Source organism: Tursiops truncatus, chromosome 7 (assembly GCF_011762595.2).
Source record: "Tursiops truncatus isolate mTurTru1 chromosome 7, mTurTru1.mat.Y, whole genome shotgun sequence".
Lineage (NCBI taxonomy): Eukaryota > Metazoa > Chordata > Mammalia > Artiodactyla > Delphinidae > Tursiops > Tursiops truncatus.
In genome coordinates this window covers 39201437-39219774 of record NC_047040.1, presented here as the reverse complement: position 1 = coordinate 39219774, position 18338 = coordinate 39201437, and the positions used below count along the sequence as shown (strand labels likewise).

Sequence of the window (18338 nt, the reverse complement as noted above, 5' to 3'; positions counted from 1 at the left end):
TTTCTTGGGAAGTTCCTAGACAGTTTTTTTTCATAATTGTTAACTTACTAACTATGGAGTGGTTCCCAGTTATTGATCTAGCTACGAAGTCAGGTATTTTGCACATGTGGTAGGTTTGTTTTCTCTGTCACTTTATCATAGGACCTACTTGCTCATGTTAGTCTTTTCTTATGCTTTCAACAGATGTACAATGAATGCAAAAAGATATAATAATGGGAAACTCCAATAGTAATGGGATGGTTTTGTTTTTCTTTTAAATTTTCATGCTTTTTTGAATTCTTTCACATTTGATGGTTCCTTCTTGATTTTTTAAAAAACTATTCACCTTAAAAACATTTTTGTTTCATTAAAAGTGTATCAACACCCTTATGTATTCTTATATTTAGCCCTCATTAAAGTTTAAAAAAATTGTTGAATTTGTTTATTGTTCGGATGTAGAAAAAGCAGCACCATCTAATGTGGAAAATGACCTCAACCTTTGTTGTTTCTGTCTCTTATTATGGAAGTGTGTTTTATATCTAAGTAAATATCTTTGTTTATTTACTGGACAAATCATTAGATATTTGGTTTTTAGCAAATTTTAAAATCTTAGTGTACTTTTAAAGAAATATATTAATTTGTTACTATGGGTAATATCCTAGAACCTTGTTGATAATAACTAGACATTATCAGTAATGTTTACTTTTTGTATTCTACTTGTGGGGTCTGGATCATCAGACTTGTTATTTTGTATCCTCATAGGCCTGATGCATACTGAGGATTTTTTCAAGATTTCTGGAAATATTCTATGCATTGGATAGGGTAGTAGTATCTCATGTAAAGGCCTGAAAAAAATCATTTTTTTTGTTTGTATGTTTTGATTCTGTTTTTTGTACCATAGATAAAATAAGCAAGCATGCAACCAGAGTGCATATGTATGAAAAAGAGGTAGTGCCATGTCCTTTGCCTCAATTTTATGTATTTGTTTTTACTATATGATGGGTCCAGAATTTTTTGTTACTTGTTTTCTTCTTTGTTTTGTTATATTTTGTACTTAAAGTACCAGTGGATAAAGCTGCCTTTTTTTAATCCTCCAGTTTTAGCATTGGGATAGAATTCCCCTATATGATATTCTTTTGGGGTACCTTAGTGAACATGTCTATATCCTTGTATATTTTAATATAAAGTTGTTAAAGAACTCTTAACTGTTTAACACTGTTTCACAAATAAGAATCTTGAGCGATTGATGATTGCGCTTTGACTAGGGAAGTGATTTTTTTCCTCACCCCTTAAGGATCTTGGGAATATAGTTCTAAGTCATTCTTATTGATGGCAGAAAGTCATCATCTTTTATATGTTGCAGTGGAAAATGGTTCAAATCTATTAAAAGTTTTGGATAATCAAGTTGAATGTATTCCTATCATAAATTCCTGTCAAAAATCATTCTTTGTAATAGGTATCTATATATTGCAGATTATTTTCAAATAATATTTAGAATATATTTTACTATATAATATTTTATTTTTCTGCATAATCTTCTTAAAGTACTCTTACTTAATTTGTTTTATCAATTTCCTTGCAGTGTTTGAACGTCACTCAGTTGTTAAAATACTATGGTCATCGGGCCAATTCTCCAATCTCACCTGATCTATTTACGTACCTTTGCCCTGCTTTGTTATATCAAATCGACAGCAGACTTTGTATTGAGCATTTCGACAGACTTTTAGTTGAAGATTTAAATAAAGATAAAAATCTGGTTCCTGAAGATAAGGCAAATATAGGGGCATCAGGTAAGAAAGATTTAAGTTCTTTCTCCTCAAAAAAGTCTCTGTACTTATTTTTTTTTTAATGTAATTGAATGAGGAAGTAATTCCAAATGATTGCTTTCCTTTTGGTGACTTTCAGTATGTTTTAATCATGTTTAGTTATGTGTGTTTAGAAAAGATTGGGGGGAGACAAGGAGGCACAATACAGTTTACAAATGTCTTCTGACACTACAGAGGAATGTTTTGCTACGGACAGAGAACTAATAGATTAGAAAGGAAATACAGGTTTATCATAAATAGATTCTTCTTGATGGGCAAATGTTAATAAGGGGACCCCTAATTAAAGTTATATGATGTTATAATTACTTAACATTTAGCAGGGTGAGGGGCTCTAATGAAAAGATTATTAAGTTCCTGAGGAAGTAAAAAGGGAAGCCAGTGTGATAAAACTCTAGGAATGTCTCAGAAATGCCAGTGATTGGCACATGAACTTCATCATGGGCACTTCTAGAGAGTAAAACCAAATGGGTAAAACCAAAACTATTTTTAAACTTCTCTCTAGGCTCTTTTTCATCATATCCAGTTGGCTAGATTGCTCCACCTTGATGTTTACAGATACCTCCCATCTAATATTTCTGGAACTTCTACTCCACAGGAAGTTCGTACCTCTTATAGAATCCCAAATGCCATTCCAATTCATTCTTTTGATAAAATCTGAAAATCTTTGATTTTTTTCCCTCTTATGGTTTTAATTTTCATTTCCTATTTCCCCTTGTATAATCAGTTGTCAAGTCCAGTTGAGTCTTAAATATCTTCCAACTGTATCCACTCTGTCATAACTTTAGTTCAGATCCTCCTTGGTTCTTTCCTGAATTGTTGAAATGCCTTCATAACCTTCCCTGCCTGTGTTTTTGTCCCCTTTGTAGGTCATGCTTAGCATTTAAGCTAGATTTATCTTTCTAAAATGCAAAGGAGATACTCTGACATGGATTTTTCTTTTTAGTGATAGCTGGCATTTATTTAATACATATGTTTTCCTTTTATTTATTAACAAACATGTATTGCAGGCATTGTTCTAAACTCAGTTAATTTACTCCTCACAACAGTCTTATGAGGTGGAGAATGTTACCCTAATAACTTTCCCAGGGTCTCAGAACTAGTGAGTGATAGTGGTCAGATTCAGTCCTGGGAAGTTTAACCATTTTGATATCCATGTTCTAAGTGTTTTACATGCTTTTTTTTTCTTTTGAGTATATTTTAATAATAATTATTGAATTATTATGTGAGGGAGCTATTGTATGATTCTTGTTTTTACAGATAAGGAAGCTGAGGTACAGAAAAGTTTAGTAACTTGCCCACAATTCCCAGACCTAGATAAAACCCACCAAGTCTGAGGTTTGTCTGATAAATGTTCTGGGCAATCACTGTGCTATTATTTTCCAAATTTAGCTAATTCTGGTATCACCTTTATGATTTTTGCCACATATTGTTACACTAATATTTTTCATTAGATCTCTATATTTTTCTACATTTTTTGTATTGTAAGCAGTAATAGCTATGAGAACATGGATTTGATATGATGTGCTAGTTATACTTTTTTCCTCATATATTTTAGAATACTGCATTATGCTATGTTGTTCAAAGTTCAGAGTGTTGTTTTTTTTTCTCCCAATCATGCTTTCCAGAATATGATCCATGCCTACCTACCTTTCCATCTTTATCCTCCACCATTCGTTTCTTCCCTCTTAGCTCTAATCATAACAAACTCATGGTAATAGATTATGCTGGTTTACCTTCATGCCTCTGTGCCTTTTCACATTGTAAACCTCTCTACTTGGCTGACTACTATGATTCCTCAAAGATTCAGCTCAAGGATTAGTCTCTCTGGGATAACTTAGTGACCATCCTAGGCTTAATTAAGTCCCCTACCTTGATACTCTCTGGATATTTCCATCATGGTACAGAGTTCATAATTGGATTAGTTACGTTTTTGTTTGACTTTAGTTGCTTAAAGGAAGTGATTGGGTCTTTCATCTCAGCATCCCTAGTGCTTAAGATAAAGGGTACTTTGGACAAAAAGTAAGCACTCATATATTGATTAAATGAATAAATTGCTTAATATTAGTCTATAAACTTTCAGTTCTAACCTAGGAAGAACACTTGTAAGCCAGCCTAGTGTACTTTGATAATACAGTGTTCTCACTCAGAATGAGTTGTATTTCAGGAACTTCATCATTTGCAAAATCATGATGAATACAGTTCTGGTTGAAATGCCCAAGATATAGTGGTGGTATTACATAGTAATTAAAAAGTGACTAAATTGATGTGTATGAATATGAGCTGAAAACAGAATTCCGATAAAATAGATGAAAGATTGAAAGAGCAGCATTTAAAATTTTTTCATAGTGTAGCGATAAGGTAGACACATTTAAGAATATCACATTCTAGTATGAGTTTTATATGATAGAGACATTCCTTAAAGCTTAAAAGAGTACACATAAAAAGAAATGCGCTCAATACATAACTAAGTCTCCTAGGTTCCTGCCTATTCTTGGTTAATTTCTTTGCAATAGGAAAATGACTTCAGAATAGATAAATTAATCATAATAGCCTATATTTATTGGAACCTTACCGTGTGCTATTTTAAACACTTTTACAAGAGTTATTTAATTTAATTTGTTACACCCATGAGATAGGCACTTTTATTTACTTCTCTTTGCTGAGGAAAGGAGGCTTTGAGAAGTTAAGTAACATGCCCAAGGTCACATAGCTGCCAGGCAGCAGAGCTGTGATAGGAACTAGAGTATTCTCCATCTAAAACCTGTAATGTAACCACTATGCTCTTCTCCTATGCTGTGCTCTACTGCTTCCTGCTGAAAAGGTTCTTAAGTGTGCTTTGCTAAAATGTAAATGACAGGGAGATAAGGAGGGTGTTAGTGACAGGGAGATAAGGAGGGTGTTAGTGACAGGGAGATAAGGAGAGTGTTAGTGATTTGACAGATAATGCAGATATAGACAGGAAACGGGTAGAGGTAAATATTGATATAAATAAGTATTACTATAAGTGTAGATTAGTCATAAAAAAAAAAAAGAAAACAACCTGAGAATAGTCTTCTAGTTAGACAAGCTGGGTTCAGTCTGTTAAGATCTGGAAAGGCAGAGAAAAGTGATTTCACATGCTAGACTTGAATAATGATCTTTGGTTAGACAAAATATGTCCTCTTTGTGGCTTCATGCTCATTGATCTTTGTAGATGAGTAAACACCTTGAGAGCCACAGTCTCTCTCAGGTGCTTATAAATTCTCCCTGGCAGGAATAAAAGGGGAAGCTAGGTCTAAGATTATTTAACTTAATAAAAAATAAAATACATTTGTTCTTTGCGGGGAAAAATGGAGACTGACAAGATTGTGGCATCTGGAGTTAAAACTAATAGCCTTTTTTGTTTTTATGGTTTCTTAAAAAAACTCTAGTTCTTTGTTTTCTCATCAGCTGTGGGTTATGACGTAGAGTTGTCTATGTTGTAATATTGACATAATCTATATATTTTCACAAGGCTGTTGACAGATGCTTGACTATAGTAATGTTGAAAATTACATTTATTAAATATGAAAAGCCTTAGAGGAAATTGTACTTGCTTTGAAAACGAATACTTTACTAATAGTGAATATTGATTAGTTGTTTGCAGGTGGTTATTAACATTCTCAGAAATGAAGCTTGAATTAATTATGTCCTGATAGATGTTAATAATTGTTAGAGAGAATGCTCTGCTAGTAATTATTTTCAGTGACTGCTGCACCATTAAACAAGGTTAACTTGTTCTGTATAAATCTCCCATAGTGACACAGCTACTACCTCATTAACTATTCAGAGACTGCTGTAAACCAAATTCTATATATACTGTGTATGGTAGGAATCGTTTGTTTCACAAGATTGGCTCATTTAGTCATAGAGTTGACCCTAGCTTAATTATCAAGGGGAGTTGTGAATAAGCCGCTCAGCATTTTCTGCCAATTAAAATGCTGAAACAGTATAGAAAACTGCCATCTTGCACATGCTTTGAACCAAGTTAATTAGAAAGTTTCCACAGATGAGCGCTTCTTTTTAAAAGAATGCATTTTCTCTCTAGATAATGAGAAAGGGAGTTGGTGAATAACTAAGCTTGAAGACCTTTAACGTTTTAAGAGACCTAATTTGCAGAATAAGTGAAGCTTATTTCAGACATTTAGCATTTTTTATTGCATATGGTATCTTGGGTACAAATAAAGAAAACATTTGCTAGTTGTACTTAATAGTTTGCATAGTGTTAGGTTGGTATAAGTTTTATGAGATTCCTTTTATTGTTCATTGTTTATCGTTGTTATTTTGCTTTTTTATGGCTTTATACCAAATTGTGATCGAAAAAACACAATACTTTGGTCGAAAATCAGAAAAATTTTATTACCTGAGTTGCCTTTTTTCTACACCTAAGAAATTATGATAGAGTTTATGTGAGCTTTAAATGTGTATGTTATTAATTCTAAAAATAAGTACATACTTAAATAGCATGGGAAGGTATTTCAGGTACAATAAATTCAAAACAACTTTACTTCTCATAGTTCAAAGAAATCGTAATTTTCCTTGAAGAAAATTTAAGTTAGGAGAATGACTACTCCTTAAATTTTTAGTGCTAGAAAGCTAAAATTACTGTTAAAAATTAATAAGCCAGTATAAGAAAACGTATCTAATAACATACACTTATGGAATAATAGGGCTGTTTTGCTAATGAAACAGTTGTGATGGAATAGTTGTAATCTATACAAAATATCTAGAAAATTTCTGATTTATCTGAAATGATATTTCTTCTTATTTTTATGTTTAATTATACTTATTTTTCTTGTAAATCCTCTTTTATGTGAAGCCATCTCCCTGGGGGTAAATACATAAGTGGTAAATAAATCACTTGGCCAAGAATTCTCTGAAAATACTTTGAGTTACTGGAGAAAACAGTGGATTCAGGAAGGACTTTGGGTTTGGTTTTTTTTTTTTTTTTGCAGTACCCGGGCCTCTCACTGTTGTGGCCTCTCCTGTTGTGGAGCACAGGCTCCGGACATGCAGGCTCAGCAGCCATGGCTCATGGGCCCAGCCACTCCGCGGCATGTGGGATCTTCCCAGACTGGGGCACGAACCCGTGTCCCCTGCATCGGCAGGCGGACTCTCAACCACTGTGCCACCAGAGAAGCCCGGGTTTAGTTTTGACTTTGCCATTTTAGCTAGCTGTTTAACTATTTTTTATTATGGTAAAATAGATATAACATAAAGTTTGCTGTCTTAACCATTGAAGTGTACAAATTAGTGGCATTTATTACATTCACAATGTTGTGCAACCATCACACTACTTGTAAAACTTTTTTTACCCACCACCCCAGATAGAAACTGTGTAACCATTAAGCAATAGCTCATTTCCCCCCTACCCCCAGCCCCTGGTAACCTCTAATCTTTTTGTCTCTATGAATTTGACTATTCTAGATAGTTAATATAAGTGGAATCATACAATGTTTGTCTTTTCTGTCTCTTCTTTATTTTGAAATACTCAGCATAATGTTTTTAAGGTTCACGTATGTTGTAGCATGTATCAAAACTTCATTCCTTTTTGTGGCTGAATACTAGTCCATTGCATGTATATACCACATTTCGTTAAACCATTCATTCATTGATGGACGCTTGGCTATTGTGAATAATGGTGTAATGAACAAGGCATACAAGTATCTGAGTTTCTGCTTTCAGTTCTTTGGGGTATAGACTTAGGAGTGGAATTTCTGGGTCATATGGTGATTCTGTTTAGCTTTTTGAGGAACTACCAAATCTTTGCTACAGTGGCTGCACTATTTTATGTTCCCACTAGCAACGTAAGACGTTCCAGTTTCTCCACACCTTTGCCAACATGTGTTTTTCTTTTTTTCAAAGCCATCCTAGTAGGTGTGAAGTGGTAATGTTTAGCATTTAACATCTCTTTGCCTAAATATACAAATACAAATCTCTAAAGTAAAAGGACATTGGACACATTGGAGTCTGCTAAATTGTGTTCTTCAGGATACTGGCTCATTGTGCTATATTAATAGGTTCCATGATCAAGTAAGTTAGAAAAATACTGCATATTATTTCCCCCTTGCAGAAATTCACATTGCTCATTAAACTGTTAGAGGCTCTGAGGGAACTTGTTTAATCCAGAATTACCAAGTCTTTTTGATTATTAAAATTCTCTCCTCACTCCCCTTGGAATGCCACCTATCTCATAGAATTAGATGAGCAATTTGAGAAATGCTACTGTAGATTATTAAAGTTCTTTCTAGCTATACAATATGACAATAGCTAGTATGTTGCCAGTTCAAATAGCTACAAGTAAGCAAGGAATTTAAAAAATTCTTCATAAAGGGGCAGAATAATTGGCCTCTTTGAAAATTTTTTTTTTTTTTTGTGGTACACGGGCTGGTCACTGTTGTGGCCTCTCCCGTTGTGGAGCACAGGCTCCGGATGCACAGGCTCAGCGGCCATGGCTCACGGGCCCAGCCGCTCCACGGCATGTGGGATCTTCCCGGACCGGGGCACGAACCCGTGTCCCCTGCATCGGCAGGCGGACTCCCAACCACTGCACCACCAGGGAAACCCTGAAAATATTTTTTATAATTTCCAACTTTGTCAATCAAGGCAGCATATTCACAGAGGAGTAATTAAACTCAATATATTATAATAGTCTCAGTTGTGCTCTCTATATTTTATGTATAAAAAATGTTACTGGAGGTTATAGGATCCTTTTTAGTTCTAGAATTTATTTTCTAAAATCAATTTGAAAAATCTTTCGAAGGTAGCAAGCATATTATATATATTTCCTCTAGTTGGAAGAATGAGAAAACTCTTTTCATAGAATATCGTTGGGAGTGTTCTTTTCTCTTCAACTTTTTGGAAGAGTTTGAGAAAGATCGGTATAAGTTCTTCTTTGTATGTTTGGTAAAATTCGCCTGTGAAGCCGTCTGGTCCTGGACTTTTGTGGGAGTTTTTAAATTGCAGATTCTATTTCAGTTCTAGTGATCAGTCTGTTCAAATTATCTGTTTCTTCTTGATTCAATTTTGGTGGGCTGTATTTTTCTAGAAACTTGTCCGTTTCTTCTGGGTTGTCAAATTTGTTGTCATGTAATTGTTCATAGTGTTCCCTTACAGTTTTTTTGTATTTCTGCAGTATCAGTTGTTATGTTTCCTTTTTCATTTCTTATTTTGTTTGAGTTGTCTTTCTTTTCTTCTTGGTGAGCTTGGCCAGTGGTTTGTCCATCTTGTTTATCCTTTCAAAGAGCCAGCCCTTGGTTTTATTGACTTTTTCTCTTGTTTTTTTAATCTCTATTTTATTTATTTTCTTTCTGATGTTTATTATTTCTTTCCTTCTGCTGACTTTAGGTTTTGTTTGTTCTTCTTTTTCTAATTCTTTTAAATGGTAGGATAGGTTGTTTATTTGAGAGTTTTCTTGAGGAAGGCCTGTATTGCTATTAATATCCCTCTTTTGCTGCATTCCGTAGATTTTGTATGGTGATGTTTTCATTGTCATTTATCTCAGGATATTTTTTAATTTTCTCTTTGATTTCATCATTAACCCATTGGTTTTTTAGTAGCATGTTGTTTAGTCTCCATGTAATCGTTTTTTTCTCATTTCTTTTTCTGTGGTTAATTTCTGGTTTCATGCCATTGTGGTCAGAAAAGATGCTTGGGATAATTTCTGTACTCTTAAATTTGTTGAGGCTTGTTTTGTGCCCTAGTATGTGGTCAGTCCTAGAGAATGTGCCATGTGCTCTTGAAAAGAATGTGTATTCTGGGTTTTTTTGGATGTAATGTCCTGAAAATATCAAGTCTAACTGCTCTATCGTATCATTTAGTATTTCTGTTGCTCTATTGATTCTCTGTCTGGAAGATCTGTTTATTGATGTGAGTGGGGTTTTAAAGTATCCTACTATTGTTGTATTCCTGTCAGTTTCTCCTTTTATGTCTGTTAGTATTTGTTTTATTTATGTGGGTGCTCCTATATTAGGTGCATATATGTTGACGAGTGTAAAATCCTTTTCTTGTATTGATCTTCTTGTATTATCATTATATAGTGTCCTCCTTTATCTTTCTTTATGATCTTTGTTTTAAAGTCTATTTTGTCTGATACAAGTATTGCAACCCCCGCTTTCTTGTCATTTCCATTTGCATGAAATATCTTTTGCTATTCCCTCACTTTCAATCTGTGTGTGTCCTTTGCACTAAAATGGGTCTCTTGTAGGCAGCATATTGTAGGCTCTTGTTTTTTTTATCCATTCTGCCACTCTGTGTTTTTTGATTGGAGCATTTAATCCATTGATATTTAAGGTAATTATTGATAGATATGTATTTATTGCCATTTTAAGCCTTGTTTTCCTGTTGATCTTATATTTCTTTTTTGTCCCTTTCATTGTCTTTTTGTTTTTCTTTTTGTGACGTGATTATTTTCTTCTATATTATACTTATGTTCTCTTTTTTTTTGTTTGCTTTTTGTAAATCTATTATATGTTTTTGAAATAACCAGTTTCTTAACAATCATTTTATTGTATAACCAATAAAGAAAAAACATTTCTATTAAGTATTTTTTTAAAGTGTGAGTGTGTGTGTATGTATATATATATATATATTAACTCATTTGGAGGGGCAGCTGTCCAGGCTCAATGTAATATCACTTCATTGAACAACTCCACATGGCATAATTCACATTGTATTCTAAGTAAATGACATTCACCCAAAAATACAATGAGAATGGTGCTCTTGAAGTTGGCCAGTACTGTGACCTTGGGTTGATTCATGTAAGACTTTTGGCTTTGTGGGATTGTGATGTTTTCTTGTATTCTCGTGAGTTTCAGATGTCAGATAATCACAAGTACTAGTGATTTTCTAATCATAAAGTGGGCTTCTCTCTTTCAGACATTTCTTTTAGTTTACAGATTTGCTTTCTCAGGAGGATAATAAGGAGATACAATTACCAGCACTGATTCATGAGAAATTGTACCTGGGAGAGTGTAATATGTGACATATACCCATTTGTACACATATGAACTCATATACCCTTTCACACAGACCTTCCCTCAGCTACATGTGTAAGCACTTGGCTGATTTAATTTGTTCAATCTGCCAGTGCTTGTTCTTCAGTTATACTGTATTTAGCTCACCTGTCAGCATATTGGCAAATTGATTTTCACTGAATTCCATTTTGGTTGATTTGTCATTTGGTAACTTGAGTTTTGACTAATTGACCAGAAGCCATTTGAGATTGTAAATCATTGTAGAACACTGCAAAATGTTTATGGCTTCATAGACTCTTGGACTTTTCTTCACGTTCAAGATACCCTGAGCCAGAAGTTTATATGATGAGAATTTTATAAAGGAAATACTTGCTTAGAATAATGTTCATTTTTAGATATAATTTGTATGATTAGGGAACAGAATCACATTTTCTCTCAACTCTTTAATGATTAAACTTGGTAAATATGCTTATAAGAATATATGTTGGTATAATAGGGTCTTAAATTTCATAATCTAATAAGCACAAATTTAAAAATATGTTTGTAATGCTAATATTTTATTACTTTGCTAAATTGTATTGTATAATTTGTTAATCATCTCACATGTCTACTGCATCAAATTAATAGTGTTCCCTTATACTAAGATTTAGAAATTTTATATTTATTGCAAATGTCTTAATAGGAAAATCCGGAAGTGAATGCATATATATTCCCCAGTATAGAATATAATGTAACCCTAGGAAAAAGAATAAATCAAGTTAACAAGATTTACCCAACTAGATTTTGGCTAATACAGATTTTAATTTAGCAGCTTAATCTGGTTATATGAATTTTCTTGGACATTGGGACATAGAAATAAAATAAATACTTTTATTGGGTAATTTTGGTGAATATTCCAGTGCCTTTTTGGTGAATTCTGATTAATAAAAAATTCTAATAATTATGAAGAGTTAATTAAATTTGTTTATTTTGTCTAGTGTATTTGGGGTCTTGTCTGTAGTTTTGTCAATCCTCATCCATACATATTTACATTAGTGTGTATATACAGTTATTTTTTTCTACTTCAGAGTATCTTGGAATATGAATTGCTGGGTTTTCAGTATCTTTGTGCTGTTTTTCTTTAAGTTCTTGATTGAGGTTGCTTTTGGATTGGCTTTTTTTGAGATATATTGCTTCTAGATTGGATTATTGCCAAACTAAGGAAAAATATATTTGGGAAGGGAGAGTTGTATATTAATATATGAGACATTTTATTTTCAGGTTGATGTTTTCATTATTAGCCTTGGTGTTTCCCATTTAGTTATTGTCAGTACCTTTTGTCGCTCCCTTTTTAATTTTTTTCCCCACTAGTGTGATTGGAGCTAGAGAGCTGCAGTAGTTTTGACAAACCTTTTTTGGTTTAGTTGGCCAGTAGCTTTATTGGTTCTCTGCCTTCATGTATACCTATGGCCACTTTTTTCCAACTTATTCCCTCAGGCTCTCCCACTCACTGATTTTATTGTTCCAGTCTGTATATGGGGTGCACACAAAGTAACCTGGTCATCATTATTAAGTCAATCTTTAAACCTTATTTGACCTTATATTTTTCTTTATGCAACAGGGTTTTTTACCTCAGTTCCCTGTGCCTGTAGTCGCATCCATAGTTCGGGGAATCTCCTTCTTATTCTTTGGGTCCACTAACCAAGTTGTTGGCTTTATAATGAATCTTTCTCTGACCTTGGTCCTTTGGGAGTTGAGTTCCTGTTCCTTTATTGCCCCCAAATCCTTAAAAAGGATTGAAGGCACTGTATTCAATCTCTGGCTGTATTTCAGTGTTTCTGGCCCTTTAGATTCCCAATGTTTCTATCATAGTAATTATCTGTTACATATAGTATAAACCACAGAGCTTCCATTAGTAGTAGATGACCTACTGTTTCTTTCTGAGCTAATTTAGCTAACAAGAATTAGCTGTAGTGTTAATGTTATTGGATACTGTGACTAAAATGTCCAATGAATAAACAGTTTTATTGATAAAGTTTAGCATTTAGCAGGTCAATTAAAGTTTTATTTTTTTACCTATCCTTACTTCTCTTTGTCTTTGAAAATTTTAAGTTATCTTGATGAAGAAATGCATTTTTCCATTATTCACTTATCACAAGACTTGACATAAAATCTTTCAGCAGATTTATAGTCCTTTCAGATTTGATTAGAAAAAAAATCATTTTAGATTAAAGATTTTCAAAATTATAACTCTTCAGTGAAATTTCCTATAGATAAATATTAAAATAAACAAACTTTAAACTTAAAACATTTCCATTTTATTTTAGGCCATTAATAGGAAGTAATTTTTCATTTTAAGTGAAGATGCCTCACCCCCTGAACTACTGGCATTTATTTCTGATAATCTTATCTGCTTATGAATAGACTAGATAAAGAAATGTGCACAGAATTATTCCACCTGTTTCTCACAAGTCATATTGTGAAAACATTTCTCCTGTGTTCTGATCTGGTTAAAAATATATAGTGAAATTTAAAAAAGTAGTAAATTGTACAGAAAGCTGAATTGGAGGAAAGGGAGTTTGGAGCTGGGTATGGAAGAAAGATGATACCAAGGGAAATAGGACTGAATTATCCTTTGTAAAAATAAGAAATGAAATACAGTGAGGCTACCAGTAATAAGCTTTTTTTGTGTCTTATCTGAGTATATTTATATTTTGGGCTGATAAGTTTCTTAAACTTTGTTATTGGAAAGATTTCCATAGATTATGCTGCATTAGATACTTGGCTTCCTTTAATGCTCACGGGAGAGTTTTATAATTATAGTCTCTAAATGAACAGTTTAAGGCTGTACCTTTAGACATCGGTAAAATTTTATTTAAGTCTAGGTAGTGTAAGTGAACCACAGCCTTAAGTCATTTTCAGTTCCTGTTTCTAATAAGGTGGACCACTGAAGATAACTATTTATAACTTGGTCTTAGTTTAATTCTTTTTTTAAGCATTCAAGTTGGTTATATAGTTGTTTGTTTTGTTTGTTTTTAAACACAGTAGTGCCAAAATATAAAGTTTTCTTAAAAAGCATAGTCTAGGTAAGGTAATCAGTCTTCCATGACTCATTTATCCTATGTTTTTTCTTCTTTGGAGCTTTTTTGGTTTATATTGTCATACTAATGTTGACCATTACTTTCTTCCTACAGCGTGGATTTGTGGTATCATTTCTATCACTGTTATTAGCCTGCTTTCCTTGCTAGGAGTGATCTTGGTTCCCATCATTAACCAAGGATGCTTCAAATTTCTTCTCACATTCCTTGTTGCACTAGCTGTAGGAACAATGAGTGGAGATGCCCTTCTTCATCTACTGCCCCATGTAAGAAATCTTTTAAATCTTTTTAAGAAGTAAAAATATTTCAGCTAAAAGGATCCTTCATTTGCAAGCTGTAACATACTAATCTAGTATTTCTGTTGTTTTATTTGCTTATAGGATGAAGTATTTTTTCCATTCGTACAGTTTTAAATTAAGCAATATTAAAATAGATTGAATCATTAGATTTTAAAACAACAACAAAAAACTGGTAGTGTCAGTTTTATCTTCACCTGTCACAGTGTATACATATCAAATCACCACAATGTACACTTTAACTCTCTTACAATTTTATGTCAGTTATACCTCAGTAAAACTGAAATTTAAAAAATGCTCTATTAGCAGTTCTGAAAGTGAATACTTGGACATCAATGAGTGTTTTATCTTTTTATCTTTATGGTACATCAAGAAAGCCATTAGAAGAAACGTATAGGGTTTTATGATGATTGTACACATAGCCAGTGCTCCACAGGCATCCTTATTTGAGCAGGAATAGGCAGACATACTCAGTTAACAATTTTAGGCATTTAGCTCTTTACCCATGGGGCCATTTATCTTTTCACCTGGTGTGCCACTTGTGTTCTTCCATTTGGGAACACTTCTAATGATATGATCATAAGCCCACACTCCTAGTACCTTTACCTTGCTTATTAACCTTTTAAAATCTGTCACCAGTTAAGAGTGTTTGAGCCAGTATTACTGTCTTTCCTTCAAATAAAAAAACAACAGGGCTTTTTTCATTTCCAAATGTAAAATTATAGGTTTGAATATTTTTTTATGTTCTCATCACCTCCCTTCAGGAGTATTTGGGAGACAGAATTGTATTTCTATGTTGTGTGCACCTCTTCTCGCCTTCTGCACTCGGGGTTGAGAATTCCAGGTCTAGTATCTAGAACAATGCATGGCATTGCCTTTAAAAAAAATTAATGTTAAGGCCGTGAATATGCATTTTTTGTTGTTGATTTATTATATATTATTTATTTATTTCTCCCTTATTGCAACCCTTTGCCTGCCCTTTCTACCAGCCACCAGGCATAGCAACAGTCTGTTTCAGAACTGGGCCTAATAAATTAGAACAGTTGAAGTGCGAACAATGTTTAAGTGCTATTTAACTTTTTTTTTTCTTAAGAAGTGTTAATTAAATGAAGCTATTACCTTTTGTAATGGTCATATCTTCTTTGAGAGGTTTAGAAACCTCTTCTGTTGACCACTAGCAAATAGGGAAGGAATACAGCAAATGTTACAAGGAGGGAAAATACTGAAGACCAGTTCTCTAACTCTTACATTCTCTTAAGATAAAGAATTAAAATACAGAAAATTAAACACATGTTTAAGTATATTCTTTTGCTCATGTTCAGCAGTATATGCAGACATAACATCTCATCACTTCTTTGAAATAATTTACAAAAGAAAAATATAATCAGCTTAAGAGAAGGTTAAATTACTGAATATTAAGGCATATATCTGGGACATGTTCACTTCAGTTTATGAAGGACCCACCATTACCTCTTATCTTACTGCTGGTTTGATTCTTTTACTGTAGGATGTATCTTAAACCTGATAGGCATTTGAGTTTTTGGTCTTTGTTTTAGAGTTACCATGAAATGTAGTACTTTCCAGGCCACTGAGGATAGCAAAATTAAATGGAAGACTACTTATATTCAATTGAGATAATAGGGGATATTTTTTCTGGAGATTATATTCTCAAAATAGCATTTAAATTACTTGTTTAGAAGTTTTTCTTATTCTTATTAACAGTCTCAGGGTGGACATGATCACAGTCATCAACATGCACATGGGCATGGACATTCTCATGGACACGAATCTAAGAAGTTTCTAGAAGAATATGATGCTGTATTGAAAGGACTTGTTGCTCTAGGAGGCATTTACTTACTATTTATCATTGAACATTGCATTAGAATGTTTAAGCACTACAAACAGCAAAGGGTAAGTGTTTTTTAATTGTTTATTTTATTTTCTGAGGTAAAACTCAAAAACCATTGTTTTTGGGCCTTATGTTTTTTCTTAATCATGGTGTTGGTGTGTATTAAATATCGTTTAATAGATTATCTTCAGAGGAAAAACTGACTTTGATCTTTGCCATTTTTTTGTCATTACGTTTGTTTTGGCATTTATAATCAAGATATAGGAGTCTCAGTTTCAGTTAATTTTGTGTTGCTTCTTATCTAATTGATTTAAATAGTCTGAAAAAAGTTATTGGCCAATTTATTCTTATTAAAAATGCAAAAATGTATAAATAGAAGCAAATCTCATTGGTCTTCATAGATAATATTTTCAAGTATAGGGGGCTTTCATTGCCATATCTTTTAATGAAAATGTTTTTGCACAACACATTTCTTTACCAGAAATGCCTTGCCAATGGTGTAAGCACTAGAGGTATGAAGAATTTAGATTCAGGGGGCTTTGTAGGAAGAAAATATAATGAAATGAAGGAAATGGTGATTCATCTCAAGAGTGACAAACACTTCAGAGATGATGCTTGGATTATTGAACTGTCTTTCATGTCACATTTATTAGAATAAGATAAATACCTAAAAGAATTTTTTCCCCAAGAAAGTAAGTTCAGGTATTACCATTCACTGTGATTTACACTCCTCCCTGTTCACATTGGTTCACATCTGTCTCTAAGGCTCTGTCTTGAATACATCTCTCACTTAACATGTTTGTGATATTAATGCTGATTGTCTTCAGTATATTCTGTTTAAGTAAGGAAATCCAGAGGACACTTTTAGAAAGCTTTCCACAATAACGAGTTAGAAAATGTTTATATTTTGTTAGTTAACTACAAATATTCAGAAAAAAATTCTTCAAGAACACTGGATAGTCATTATCATAATATATACAGCCCACTCTTATGATAAAACTTTAATGCTATTTTTATGGATATATTCTTGTTTGTGTATGTATGTGTTTTGTATATATCCCCTTGGGACAAAATATGGTATTCAGGGAGAGTGATTCTAGTTCTTGCCCAGCCACAAACTAGCTCTGAAACTATGACTCATTCATCATGATTACCAGTTGCTATCTAAATGCATGGGAAATAAATCCTACTTCTCATCTGTATTTTCATATCATATTCCAAGTAGTGTATTTAATTTTAATGGCCATATTTTAGTCAGGGCATCATATTTAATTGCTTCCAAAGGAGGGTTGATCAAGATGGTGCGCTCAGTGAAGTTTTATCTGAGGAATGCTCAAAGGAACTGGGAAGGATCAACTTAGAGAAACATGAAGGAGATCTAACAGCATTTGGTTTGGGAAGGGCCATGTGGAAGGTCATGTGGATAGGTGAAGAATTGACGGTGGTGGGAGGGATGCCAAGGTGAGATTGGCTGGAGGGAAATGAGTCAGTGAAGGAGATTAATTCAGAATAATTTAGAAGAGAGGTGCAGAGGGCTTGAATCATGGCATAAGGAATTGGAAAGAGAAGATGATTAAGAGAATTATTTAAATGAGGGGCTCAATAAGAAAACATTGATTAGATAAAGAATTTAAAGTCCATCTCTGTGAATACCAAATTTAGAACACAAATACAAATTGCAAAGTATATAAAGAAGTTTTGGAGTTACTGTGAAGCCCTAATTTTCTTCAATTGTGTGTACCTACTAACACTGAAGCAGCAAATATGAAGTATTGAATGTGTACAAAATATTAGGGACTGTATAATTTACAGATAAGTATAAAATGTAGTGCTTCAAGAGATAGTCCTTCAAAATAAAGTGGTTTTATATTTTTTATAATTTAACCTTGATCTCATTTTGAACCTAGACTTACTGGCAAAATTAAACACATTTATTTTTATAAAGTAAAGTAATATAGAAGAATAGAGTCCCTAAAATATGGCAGGCTTTGGGAAATTTGAAATTGTGGGAAGTAAAAAACTGAAAGTAACACCATTTGCAGAGGGGTACTCTAAATGCAATAGTGAGGAATTCATCAAGTACATCAAAGAAAGGAGTCTAGGGAGATAAATAAGTACACCTCCTTTATAATAAATAGGACAATAAGTAACTAAGATGAAAAAGTATATAGCATTTTTTGAAGAAAGGGAATTAGTGATACTTGAATAGAACAGACATTTGACCGTCTGTATAGAAGAATTGGAAGGAAGCTTTCAGAACATAAGTTAAATAATACACCAGATGCCGACTAGTTCAGCAAGTTGCGGCTTTGAGGGTA

The 18338-nt window shown here is 33.3% G+C and overlaps 1 protein-coding gene across 2 annotated transcripts in view; it reads left to right on the top strand.

The window, feature by feature from the left end:
* Nucleotides 1-18338, top strand: part of SLC39A10 (solute carrier family 39 member 10) — a 113598-nt gene that overhangs the window by 73670 nt on the left and 21590 nt on the right. For both annotated transcript variants that reach the window (XM_019939241.3, XM_019939240.3), the window contains 3 exons: nt 1562-1769; nt 13972-14141; nt 15894-16082. In XM_019939241.3, coding sequence (XP_019794800.1) covers nt 1562-1769; nt 13972-14141; nt 15894-16082 — 567 coding nt within the window. The remainder of the gene's footprint in view (nt 1-1561; nt 1770-13971; nt 14142-15893; nt 16083-18338) is intronic.